Source organism: Wolffia australiana, chromosome 4 (assembly GCF_029677425.1).
Source record: "Wolffia australiana isolate 7733 chromosome 4, ASM2967742v1".
NCBI lineage: Eukaryota > Viridiplantae > Streptophyta > Magnoliopsida > Alismatales > Araceae > Wolffia > Wolffia australiana.
Genome location: NC_135838.1, coordinates 12,006,600 through 12,019,891, shown reverse-complemented (window position 1 = coordinate 12,019,891; position 13,292 = coordinate 12,006,600). Strand labels below are relative to the sequence as shown.

The 13,292-nt window shown below is 39.8% G+C and overlaps 1 protein-coding gene across 1 annotated transcript in view; it reads left to right on the top strand.

Moving 5' to 3' along the window:
• The window catches only part of LOC144702507 (Cleavage and polyadenylation specificity factor (CPSF) A subunit protein), a 31,234-nt gene extending 24,425 nt beyond the window's left edge, over positions 1-6,809 (top strand). The window contains exons 16-18 of the mRNA XM_078574560.1: positions 5,281-5,408; positions 6,167-6,275; positions 6,351-6,809. Of these exons, the coding sequence (XP_078430686.1) occupies positions 5,281-5,408; positions 6,167-6,275; positions 6,351-6,551 (438 nt within the window). The 3' untranslated portion in view covers positions 6,552-6,809. The remainder of the gene's footprint in view (positions 1-5,280; positions 5,409-6,166; positions 6,276-6,350) is intronic.
• The last annotated feature ends 6,483 nt before the right edge of the window (positions 6,810-13,292 follow it).

Sequence of the window (13,292 nt, the reverse complement as noted above, 5' to 3'; positions counted from 1 at the left end):
TTGATAACTCAAGTTACTCTGAGAAGATTCTTCAACCAGTTGAGTCTCAGACTCCATTATCACCTAACATTGCATTTGGCATGGAATGTGAAAACCAAGAGGATGAAATGGACTATGTCGACCAAACTGAAGTTGCTGCAGAAGAAGATGACAGCAGATGGCCTATTGCTTTGAGAAAAGGGAAGAGAGCTTGTACTCAAAAAGGAAAACTTTCTATGTCAAATTTCAATACATACCAAAGTGTTTCACCATAGTATCATTCCTTTTAATGGCACTAAACTCTACGACAGTACTAAATTCATGGCAGTGTGCCATTAAGTATGAGAATTGGAGAGCTATGGATGAAGAGATGGAGACATTGATGAAGAATGGTACATTGTAGACTGTTAGTGCTCCCTAGGGTAAAAAGTATCCGGGATGCAGATGGGTGTATATACAGTGAATTATCATGCGGATGGATCCTTGTAGAGATACAAGGCTCGGCTAGTAGCGAAGGTTATGCAGTCTTATGGAATAGACTATGGAGAAACATTTGCACTGGTTGAAAAGCTGAACACTGTGCCTATCTTTGCCGACTTGGGCGCCAGTCTGGATTTTGATATGATCCACACCTGCGTTTATGTTCGGAGGAAGGCACGACACCGGCCCAGCCCGTTAAGGTCGGCCCAACCCATGGCCGATCCCATTTAAGGCTCCACTTGTGAGAGCAGAAGCAGGAAGAACCAATTGTGAGCTCTCTCTCTCCCTTCTCTCCTCCTAGCTTCTTCACTTCTCTCTTGCCCTATTCCTCCCCGTAACATCTCCTCGTTCTCTCAGGTGGGCGTCGCCAGCCTGCTCGTGGACGCTCTCCCTCTCGGCGATCATTCTCTTCTCTTCCCTTACCATTCCCGTCTTCTCTTACCCCGGGGAATTTCCCTCACCTTCTCTACTCTCGTTTGGACATCAATCTTGAGTTATCAATTGCATTGCAAATTTGGACGCATTACATTGGAAGTTACGGTCTCCGATCGGGGTCGTAACAGATTGGAATGTGTATTGATACAATGGGAAGAATGCCTTCCTCCGTGGAGACCTTGATGAAGAAATTCACATGGAACTGCCACCTGGATATCATGAACAGGAGTCTACACACAGTGTGTAAATTGAAGAAAGCCTTGTATGGTCCCATGCAGTCACCACGTGCCTGTTTTTGGAAGTTTTTGAACAGAATGAGCAACATGGAATACCGTCAAGGTAATGCTGATCATATAATGTTCATGAACAATTCACAGGTAGGGAAGTTCTCCATCTTCATTGTTATGTGGATGACATAATTATTACCGGTGATGATGAACTTGAGAATCACCGATTAAGTGTTAAAACTATCTCAGATATTTGAGATAAAGTCCCTGGGACGACTGAAAAACTTTTTGGGCATAGAGATTCAAAGGGTGGAATTTTCATTTCTCCACATAAGTATGTGCTTGATCTGTTGAGCGAGGCGAAGATGGTCAAGTGCAAGCCGTTGTTTGTACCAACTGATCCCACCATCAAATTGGGCAGCTCTGAAGAAGATCCACCAGTAAACAGAAAACAGTATCATAGGTTAGTTGGCAGATTTATCTAACTGAAACATACATGGCCGGACATAGCATTTGCTGTTGGGTATCTAAGTTAGTAAATGCATAATCCTGGATAGGCACATTGTCTAGCAGTTTTTAAGGTTCCTTCGTACCTGAAAGGGACTGCGGGCCATTGACTCTTCTTCAGTTGAGGTGGAGGAACCCACTTGGAGATATCCACGGATGTAGATAATAGAGAATCTCTGCTTGATTGACGATCTACTATGGGTTATTGTGCTTTTCTTGGCGGAAACATAGTCACCCGGAGGAGTAAAAAGCAAGTTGTAGATGCACATTCAAGTGCAGAAGCAGATAAAAGATAAGTGGCAAGAGGAATGTGTGAAAGTATATGGAACAGGAGTATGATTGAGGAAGTAAGAATCTCTCTCATTGTCCCAGCTACTATGTATTGTGATAGCAAGACAGCAATTGATATTGCATATAATCCAGTGCAGCATAACAGAACCAAGCATGTGGAAATCGATAGTAGACCAGGTGGCAGATATGCTGACCAAAGGGCTACCTGGAACATTATTCCATTGGCTCAGTGACAAGGTGGACATCGGAAGTATCTACGCACCAGCTTGAGGGGGGTGTCAGCAGATGAACATGTTTTTAGTTGAACATAAACATATTTCCATACCCTGTATTGCATATAGATGAAAATCTATATGCATATATACCCGTAGAGGAGATCACATGTAAGGTCTTCTTAGAAGGCCCAGCAAGGAACACTTTTTAGGTGACCCACATTGTAACCCTACAATGTGGGAAGAAGTAGGATTACCAGAGAAACACTCCCTTTGTGACATTGTGATGGTTCCCCTAACTCATCTTCTGCCCACTAAGCATTTTCCTTTCAAATGGATTATCTTCTGTTTTCTTAATTATGATTTTTCGGACCATATTTCTAGGTTTCTTTCAGAATTTTTGCCTGCTGTTAAACTATATCGGCATCTCAGCCTCCACACAGTACGGACCAGTATTTAAACAAGATGTTGTCAAGATAATGGACCGAATTTTCTGGCAAAACCCTTGACTTATGGTGAATCCCCATAAGATATTTACAGATACAGAAAGATGAGGGTTTAAAGAAATGTGACCGTGGGAAGCAGAGGTTTAGTTTAAAAAATACAACACATGATAATGCATAACATCTTCTAGTTTTACATTAGCTCCCACTTCTGTAATGATCATTGGATGGAGAGTAAAAGCTTCAAAATATTTTTATTCACATGCTCTGTGAGTTGTGGAGCAATGAACCCTAGCTGACAGGTGGAAGGAAACAAACATAGTGCATTGTTAACCCTAACTGCACCCTTGTACCCCTGTATATATAGGGATACTAATATGGGATACATATTTGCAGGCCTCTTATAACATGTTGTGTATGAAACAAAGGAAAATAGATAAACTCTGCAGCTAAGCTGTGCTTTGCTGCACGAGTTCACAATCGGCCAAGACAGTCTATTGATAGTTTGTCGACCTTTAATGGGCGAACAGTCCGTAACTCAATAAAACCCTGAATTTTAGCGGAAAACTATCCACAAATTCTAACTCATTGTTTTTGGGCTTGATTTTGTATCCTTCATCCAGTCTAATTTGAGAATTGGTAATTTCAATCCATCCCATTATTTTTTGTGATGAATTGAATGAAATATAGAAAGAAACAGGCACTTGTATTATTGGAGAGGGGAAACAAATCATCATGCAGGGAAACAGGTGACAAGTTAAGAAAATTCTAACAACCTTCCAGCTAGGAGTTGGAAGGTCAAATGAGGAGAGGCAGATGCAAGGAACATTGAGTGGGACATTGGTCGTTCAGAGAAGAGGATGTCCAGGAGGGAAGCTGCATTTGGCAACAGGTTCTACACCCTTCTAACTTTTGGGGAAGGACAAGATCCATAAAGATCAAGAGAGATGGAGTAGTTCAGCCATCATTGATGGACAATCATCCGCTATTCATATTAGGGAGTTTAATTCTCGAGTTCATTTTATTGGCGTTGGTTGGTAGCTTATTACAAGTATCAGAGCTGTGGCGGTGAAACAAACCGTGACGGTCAAAGATTTGGAACTGGGAATGAATGCTATGGAGGAAGTCACAGAAATGAAGTGTGGTATGTAGGAATTTAAATCTAGAAGTGAGGTGGCCATACAGAAATCATTAGATAAGAATAAACAATGGTTGGAGAAGATGTTTGAGTCTTCAGCTGCACTAATTGGGTAGATACAAATCAGAAACCAAAGGTACCTGAAAAAATAGCGGCCCATAGACACCTGGTGAATCTAAGCGGCAGGTTTTTCGCATGTCTGCTACTGTAACAAGGGAAGGCCCTCTGAATGAGTTCCTTGTACCCCCGGAAATGGATGGTCAGACAGAAGTGGTCATCTGGGGTCTGGAAGGGTACTTAAGGTTTTTCACTTCTGAGAAACTGAAAATATGGTCAAAATGGTAATATTGGGCCGAATACTCATACGGCGCCTCATATCACTCAGCTTTGAAGTCAACTCTATTCAATCTGGTTTATGGTCAGGATCTTTCGAGGTTGTTACATTATGGGACTTAATTCTCCTCAATAGAGAAATTAAACAGTCTACCGACAGAGAGAGCAAATGCCGATGAATTTCAGTCAGAAATTGTCACAAGCAAATTCAATGATAAAGACATAGACGAGTTTTGAAATTTGAAGGTGACAAGGTTTAGCTAAGAGAGTGAAAGAGAATGTAGCCCCCAAAATTTCTGGTCCCTATTTAGTGCTGAAAAAAGTGGGAACCATTGACCATTACTTCCAGCAGATTGAGACTTACTTCCAGTCTTTCTTATCTCTCAGTTGAAGAATTCTCTGGGAGAGTATGAGCAAGCTCTACCCATAAAAGTGCCATGTTATCTGAACAGTTAGAGTGGCAAATGATACCCATAAAAGGACTGAATGCCTGAGAAAAGTCAGGTAATTTGGTACTATACATTAGACAGAAAGGCCTGCTGATTGCATATTCTTCCTGGGAACCCTTATCCGTCATCATGTCAATTTCTGGTGTTCTACCTCAGAGACGACATGGTAATGGAAGGGGAAGGGATGGTAGGATATCAAAGGATGAGATTGAAAAATAGAAAGAAGAAGACGACGGTATTATTGGAAGGAGGAAACAAATTGTCACATGCGGAAGCAGGTGCAAATTGAAGAAAATCCTTACTTTCCGTTAGGGATGGGAAGTACAAAGAAGGAAAGGGAGACATGATGTGTATGCAAAATCATTCTTTCAAAGGGGGAGGATGTTCAGAGAGAAGCTGTATTCGGCAACAGGCTCTGGTGGCTGGTAACCTGGTGGAAGGAGAAGATCCATGGAGATCAAGGGAGACACCAGAGTTCTGTAGTTGCAGTGGAGAATCATCTGCTATTAATATTAATTTTTTTTGATTCTCAAATTCGTTTTCTTGATATCCATGGATATAGAATACATAGTCTATAATCAATGAGTTATTTCCAAAGTTTACATGAGTCAAAACGCGTCACGGACACATAAATTTGATGTACTTGTGGGCAAATATCACATTGATTTATGTACTTGCTTTAATTATTTGAATTTTAAATGTCGTTATGAAACCAGGAGTTAGTTTTCTCTGTTCCTTGCTTGTTCTATTCATTAGCTTCACAGAGGGAAATATTTTTCGACTCAGGGTTCAATACCAGCGGATGATGCATCCAAGGCATATCGAAATTGGAATAGATCCTTGCCTTTCCTGACGGAAAGTATTGTTTGTGGCACAATGTTGGGCAACATGCTGACTCTGATTGCTCTCACCAGGTGAACATCAAAATCTTAAACTCTACAGATTAATCATGACTCGAATTTATTTTCCTCCATCTTTTGGCTTGATTGTATGAAAACACCGTCTTTCCAACTATTGGATGGGTCAACATTGTGTAGAGCTTAATGGGAAAAATGCTGAGAGATGAAGAAGAGAGATAGGAGAGTGGACAAAGATTAAAAACCAAACTCAATCAAGGAGGATTCCTTACTCCTTATAAGAGGATAGATACCTCGTTCAGCGTGAGTAGTGAATTTGAGAAAATCTCAAGACATTACCTCATTCAGAGATTGTTTTCTCCTTTCCAGAAATATTATGGTTCTAAAAGTAGAGTTTTTCTTGCAACTTCCGTATCCCTTTAAAAGGGTAGAAAACCTCTGGTGTAATTGACTCTTTTTTGTAGAGTTGTTTTGCCTCTCTTCATCTTCAGGAGTCCCAGGGTTTTCATCTCATCTTTCTTCCTCTTCTTTTGTTGAATCACTTCCGCAAATTAGCTACTTTCGATATTGTTGTACAATGGTTTATATTGTATTTTTTTTAGTTCTTTCTTATATCAACCTCATGTGTAGTTGAGTCTGTTTTGTAGAGTTGGTTACTTCTCCTCATCTTAAGGAATCGCAGGGTTTCCTCTCATCTTTTTCCTCTTCTTTTGTTAAATCACATTAGTTACTTCCGATGTTGTACAATTGGTAATATTAATTTTTTGTTATTTCTTATATCTTCAGCTATTTCCCATCTTTGTTGTTCACTGCAGGGAAGAGAACGAGTTATTGAAAGCTGTTGAAAACAAAATATCAGTCCATCCAATCACAGCTCCCATCCTTGGGAATGACCATGCTCTATTTCGCGGGCGGGGATTACTGGTATACATTAAAACTTTCCATCGGTGATTAAGTTTTGTTGGTTCTCCCAGTCTCAAGTTTAATTCCGACGTTCAGCCAGGAGTACAAACAATGCTTGACGGGGACATGCTGGCGCAGTTTCTAGAGCTGACCAGTGACCAGCAGGCTCAAGTTTTGGGCCTTGACAGAGAGGGGAAGAATGGAGGAGCTTTGCTGGATTGGACGGTATCTGGCGGAGGTATCTCGGTCATCAAGGTGATCGAATTGCTGGAGCAGATCAACTATGCTCTTAGTTAGAATGGGCCTTTGTGGAAAACAAGAGAGAGGAATATAATACTTCTCTCTCAGTCTGTCTCTGATAGAGATGGATACACCATGAGCTATGGCATCAGCCAGAATAGCAGAAATTTCTTGCAAAGGGCTGTTCATGAGGGAGAGAAATGATAGGCAATAGCATCAGCCTGGTGTACATTCAACTGTGCATGTTCCCGCAGAGCAATTGGGAATAAGATTATGATGATCAATAAAGCATTTGTTGCTAATCAACAGCATATACTTCTCTCTCTCTCTCTCAGTTCTCATAATTAAAAGCGTTTGCTGCTGGAGCTGTTGAGTAAAGTGATGATGCGAATGAATAAATTTAAGAAGCTGATCATTGGAATTCATGTCATCTTTTATTTTTGCACTGAATCAGAGCTGTTTAATTTTGGACGCTTAGAATCTAAAGTTAAATGAGTAGCTAACTTTCAAATTCTATAATGATCTGAACAAAAGATCTTGATGGCTTTGGATGGTGATTCCAAGTCATAGAAAAAGCGTTCATGACTTGTGATATTTTATTTTTTGCATTTTCTCAAAATTCTATATTATATTAGATTTTCATTGAGCTATTATGATTTATTGCATTTTCATGTTTCTTTCTTGTGATTTCTGAATAGCCTTCGAATTATATTATTCTCACATCTCTGAACATTAGCTTGAGTCTTATCTGGAGAAGTTTCGTCATTTGGATGGAAGAGGTGAGGAAAACTCTACTACATTTCAGAGTTGTAAAATAGAGCATAAAAGCTTGCTTATGAAACAAACAGATCAATAGTTTGAAATATGCTGTGAGATATCAAATCATACCAGCCTAAATATTGGCCAATAGACAATGAATAGGCTACAGTTGTGCCTTCAAATAACCCGCACCAAGATCTTCAAAAAACAGCCCTAGAACCTTCACTCGTCCTTCATTATACTTCCATCAAATCCAGATGGCCTCGCCCAACACATCAGTTCATCCCACAATTGTCCTTGTGCTGCTCGTGGCAGCTGCCATTGTCGACCCCTCGGGGCCCGGCTGCACTGGCCAGACCAAAGACAATCACAGCTGTGGCCACTTTCCCTTGAGGGGCATCTCCAGAGGCTTCCACTTTGCCTTCACAGAGGGGCAGGGGATGCATCTTTGGACGTGTCGCCACTGCAATGGCCCGTCGGTCTGCCTGAGAACGGAGACTCACCGATACGGTCAACACGACTCTTAGAACATCCTCATGTGTCCTATAGCTGCTTTTACCACATAGTTTGGTGCGCATTAAGCGCCCATTGTATGTGTAATAAGATCATACTTGTCAAAATTCTGATACCACATCAGGATATTGCCATCTAAACAATAAAGAAATAGCCGAGAGATGCCCCAAAAAGGAGTCAGAGAATCTAATAGTATACAGTATATTACATTTTATTTCCATCTCTTAAATGCTTTTAAACTAATTTTTTTATTTATGCGCACATACTTATTGTGTCCTAATTTAGATATTGACAGACGATGCCTATTGCATGTCTCCAAAACGACGGCTCCAGTTAGATTCATTAGATGCATGTCTCCAAAACGACGTACCAAGTTAAGACCCCACTAAGGGTTTACCAGAGACGGAAGTCGAAAAGGGCCCCTGACCTTTCAACTTCCCCGGGGGACGCTTCGACTTCCTGGGGGGGTTTACCAGAGACGGAAGTCGAAAAGACCCTCTGACGTTTCAACTTCCCTGGGGGACGCTTCGACTTCCCGGGGGGTTTACCAGAGACGGAAATCGAAAAGACCCTCTGACGTTTCAACTTCCCCGGGGGATACTTCGACTTCCCCGGGGGACGTTTAGGCTCCCAACCTACCCTCTATTTAAGAGAGGAGAACATGGAGCTGGGAGGCATGAAGAAAATCCTATCGTGAGTCCCCTTCCCTCTATCTCTCTCACCCTTTTACCCTGACCCTAACTCCTCTCCTTTCTTGTTCCTACAGCGACCTTAAACCTTGCAACCGAGCCTCCTGGCAACAAGGGCAGCAAGCGTGCTCCACTCCATTCCTTTCTGTTTCCCTCAATCTTTTTCCACCTTTTCCCATTTGTTCTGTGTTCGAACTTTGTTGAGGACAGCATTTTGGAGTTTTCATTACGAGTATCAGTGGGTCTCAACATATATCAATGTCGAGAAACATTTTTCTTTTACGAAGTGCTCGGGCTCATACGTAGGATACATTTCTTTAACAGGCTATGGACTTAATGAAAAAGATAGTTAGATGGGTCCACCAAGAGAACTGTATGAGGAAGAGACAATTCGGTTCTGTTAGAATGAGAAATTCAATGTTATAGTTCAATTTTAAGGCTAACTGAATGTCCCCATAAAATTATCCTCGATTTTAGAATATTATATCATCTGATATAACTGAATACGGTAAAAAGGTCAACAGAAGGGCAATTTTGTTTTAGAATAGCATTTGATCAGGTACACTGTTTCATTTAGTAAATCCCAGAAAAGTCCAGTCAAGTGACACTGGAGAATGATATTTTTTTCATTTACAGTTACAGCCTTAGAACAACAAAAACATGCAAGGCAAATGAAATGAGCAAAATAAAATCAAGTATGTAATACATCTACACGTGCATGCAAATGTTTGTTCATAATAGCTTATTTTGCTGCAGAAATCTTGAATAGAGGCGTGCTATGGGACAAGGTCCTCTAGTTATGCGTACGGCTCGAACTTTCAAATGTATGTCGTGAGGAAAAACTATAATGAACCTTACTAATTTCATTGAAATACAGACATTGTTACATTGAGATTTTAGGTCGTACTTCCTCTATATTATCACCCAGTGCAAAACACAGACATCGTTACAGTGAAATTTTAGGTCGTACTTCCTCTAATTATCACCCAGTGCAAAACACCTAATAATGTTAAGCCATCTGTTGAGACGGAAAAAAAGGTTGTCAGCCATACTAAGGTTAGGGATCACTGTAGCTTTTCACATTTATGATATGTTTCCAATGGCTATGCAGCATCATTAAAATTTTCCAACTTCTTGAATATCATAATTATTAATAATTATTTATATTTCAAGTATATATAAAAATACTCATGTTTATTAGTTTTCCATTGCACATCAGCATACTATTGGCTTGAGAATATACATTTGAATTACACTCTCCGAACAAACAAACATTTATTGAAGAATTTTCACGCACTTACCCTTTATAAACGTTAACACATGTACCTGCATAAGCCTAATTCATATGATATGCATTCATTATAAGAAGGCGACAACACAAGCCTTACAAACATTTTTTAGATTGAAAAGGTGCAGACTTAATAGCATTATTAAAAACCTAAAATTTGGGTTTAAATATGTCAGTTCATGATTCTGATTTAAAAAGATCTATTTATTAGTGTTCACTTAGGGAGGGTTGAGCAACAGTTTATCCCAGAGGGCCCAGGGAGTAAGAAAGTTGATTTTCATTAAAATATATTATCGAATACTTTCATTAAATAATTTTCTTTGCGATTTTCCTAGGAACCAAATTCCATCCAACGTAAGAAAAACCATGGAAAACGTGTTCAAATAAATAAATGGAATCTGAGTTTTTCTTTTCTTATATTATACTAATTTGATATCACATCAAGGAATGTCGTTTAAGTTTTATGGAATTCATTTGACTTTTAACAGTATAGAAGAAATCAAAATGAAATGACAATACCTTTTGGTCGGTCTATTGTCGATTTTGGTCTATTCAAGTCGAACAGGTCAGTTGGCTGTGGTGAGGGCCGTTGATTTGGTAGCTTAGAATTGTGGAACTTGGGCTACATATTTAATGTCTGGACATAGTTATGGGCCTGGGAAATGTTGACATCTGAGTTATCATTAATACTGCTTTCCTGGAGAAAATGAATATCAAAATCAAATGAAACAAGCTAGGAGATCACAAAACCCTCGATTTCACTTCCCCAAAAAGGAATGTTTCTTTCTCTCACAACCTTGATCAAATTTGAACCCTCGCCCAAATTGTTTTGGCACAACAATGGATCAAATAGGCCTGATGTATGAGTCCATTCACAACAAGTTCAAACCAGAAATTCCAGATGGGACACTATGTGGGGGAAGAAAAGTTAAAATTGAAGTTCTCTACCGATTGCGGCGTTTGGATTGTAATCCACTCTAGATCTTCGTCCATTCTTTCCCATCACTAAATTTCCATTTGTGGGTTAGCTCCACAGTTCATCAGTTCTACAAATAAAAATACAAGGACTGTGGGTTATTACCACAGTCCTTGCAGTTTTATTTGTGGGTTAGTTACACATTTAAACTGTAATAGGCCTGAATGGTGAGCTGCTTCTTTTTTGGGGCCTCTTTTTATGATGTGGGTGGCGTCGGTTTCCTTTTCTTTTCTAGGACAGTGCTAGGGCTTTTACTTTTCTTCCATTTACCTATGAAAGTGCCCATTTTATTCAGCTAGCCCCCGCATATCAAATAAAACGACAAGAAGATGTGAGGAAAGCCCACTTGGCTCAAATGAGTCAAGTAGGATTAGTCTCCGAAAGTAATCCAATGCATATAAAAACTACTCATCAAATAAATTAGTTTTAACACGAGAGAGTGAATGATGGGAATGTAATCCTAACAACCAGTGGCATATATGAAGTATGAGAGTGTTTTTTTATGGACTTGTTTCAATGTTTTCGATTCTTTAGGCTATGGGAAGTCATTTGCACATATTAATTGGCATCATCGGATTTTCATATAGTTGATCAATATTTATTTCAATCGGTCAATTTTTCACTTGCGCACCAAGGACCGTGTGCATTGATTGATAAGTCAATAGGTTGATTGATCAGGATTTTCCATTACCTTAAGTAGAAGTTTAAGTGGCATTTGATCAGGATTTCCCAATCCATATTCTTTAATTTCTTAGTAATATGGATTAGTTAGTACGATGAGAAAATCATATTGAAGGCAACTAGGTCATTCTCCGTTGACAGAAGCTATAAGCAAATTTGGCAACGGACTGAAGATACAAGTACAAAGCTTTCAAAAACTTACTCTCCCACGTCATTGTTGATAAAGAGTAAAAGATCAGAGCATATGCTCATAATATCACATCATTAAGATATGCAACTAGTTTGTTTGTATTTACTGCTGGTGTTAGTTCGGAGAAACAAAAAATAAGGTTTGGCTTAGTCGTAACAAAGCTAGAAACATTTATGCCTTTGCGGTTTTATGAAAGCAGTTTTGGTGAACACAATGGGTGTTCACTGGAAAACGGTGTCTTTGAGTCGTAAGCAGTTTTGGCAAACTACAATCAATGTTTAATACAACACATGGCCCAACAGCAGAAATAAAGCTGAAAAGAGGGGGAATAAAAACTTAAAAACGGTGAGGTTATTATTTGTGAATATTAAGTTATTACATATCTGATTTCACAGTACTTGCCTAATTTAAGGACATTTCGAATAATCGCTTAAAATTTTGTAGAAATACTTTCTTTCTCTTTCCATCCTTGTGTTTCTCTGTCTCTCCTACCCTTTCACTTCTGCTCTCGTTTTCTTTATCTCTATCTTTAAGCCGCTCTCTTTTATTCTTGCTCTTGCTTGAATCATGTCTCTATCTCTATCCAATTCTTCCTCCTCTATTTCTGATTCTTTCACTCTTTACTTTCGCTCTTGCATTTTTTATCTCACATTCTCCCACTACTTCTCTATATCGCTCCTCTGTGTCTATCTCTCCTCTCTCGCTCTTTGTCCGTCTCTGTTTCTCTCATCATCTTTCTCGCTCTTTCTCTCTGTCTCTATCTCGCGCTCTCTCTCTGTCCCTGTCTAACTCTTCTCTCTCTCTTTCTCACCCTTTCGCTCCGTCTTCGTCTGTCGCTTTCTCTCTATCCCATACTCTCTCACTCTTTCTCTATGTCTCTGTCTCCCTCTTTTTCTCCAACTTTTGCTATTTATATATGTCTCTGTCTCTCTCTCTTCCCCTATCTCTTGTGCTTTCCCCTTACTAATCTTGCTCTTTTATTGTTGCTCTTGCTTTATTTGTGCCTCTTTGTCGATCCAAGTCTGAATCTTCTATTTTGGGTCTATTAGTGCCTCTTTGTCGATCATTCCATTTATGCTCTGGATATACTAACGTCTCTCTGCATCTCTTTCCCTCGGGCTCCCTCTATCAATATCTTTAACTTTTGCTCCCGATTTATCTATCTCTCGCTCTACCTACAAATCTCTGTCTTACTCCTTCGCACGCCGTCCATCTCTTACGTTTGTGGGCTTTGACCTTGAATGGGTCCCTCTCCTTTTTTATTCCCCGCTCTGAGTAATGTTCCGTTTATCCCTAAAAAACACTCTAACATTTTGAGTATCGGGCAGCTTGATGAACAAGGCTGCAAGACTGTGATGGAGCGTGGTTATTTGATCATATACGATCAGCAGGAGAGACTGCTGGCTCGTGTAAAGAAGACCAATGGCCGTTTATATCTGTTGAAGCTAAATACTATCAGAGTTTGTATGGCATGAGTATGGCATGAGCGCTATGAGCATCTCAACCACCAAGCATTGAAGTTGTTAGCTGATCGAGAGATGGTTGAAGGATTACCCTCTTTACAATCTCCAGACCAGTTATGTCGAAGTTGCATAGCAGGTAAGCATTCGAGAGCTCCATTTCCATCTTCATCAACATATAGAGCGAAGACACCACTTGAGTTGCTGCATGTTGACTTATGCAGTCTGATCACTCCGTCGAC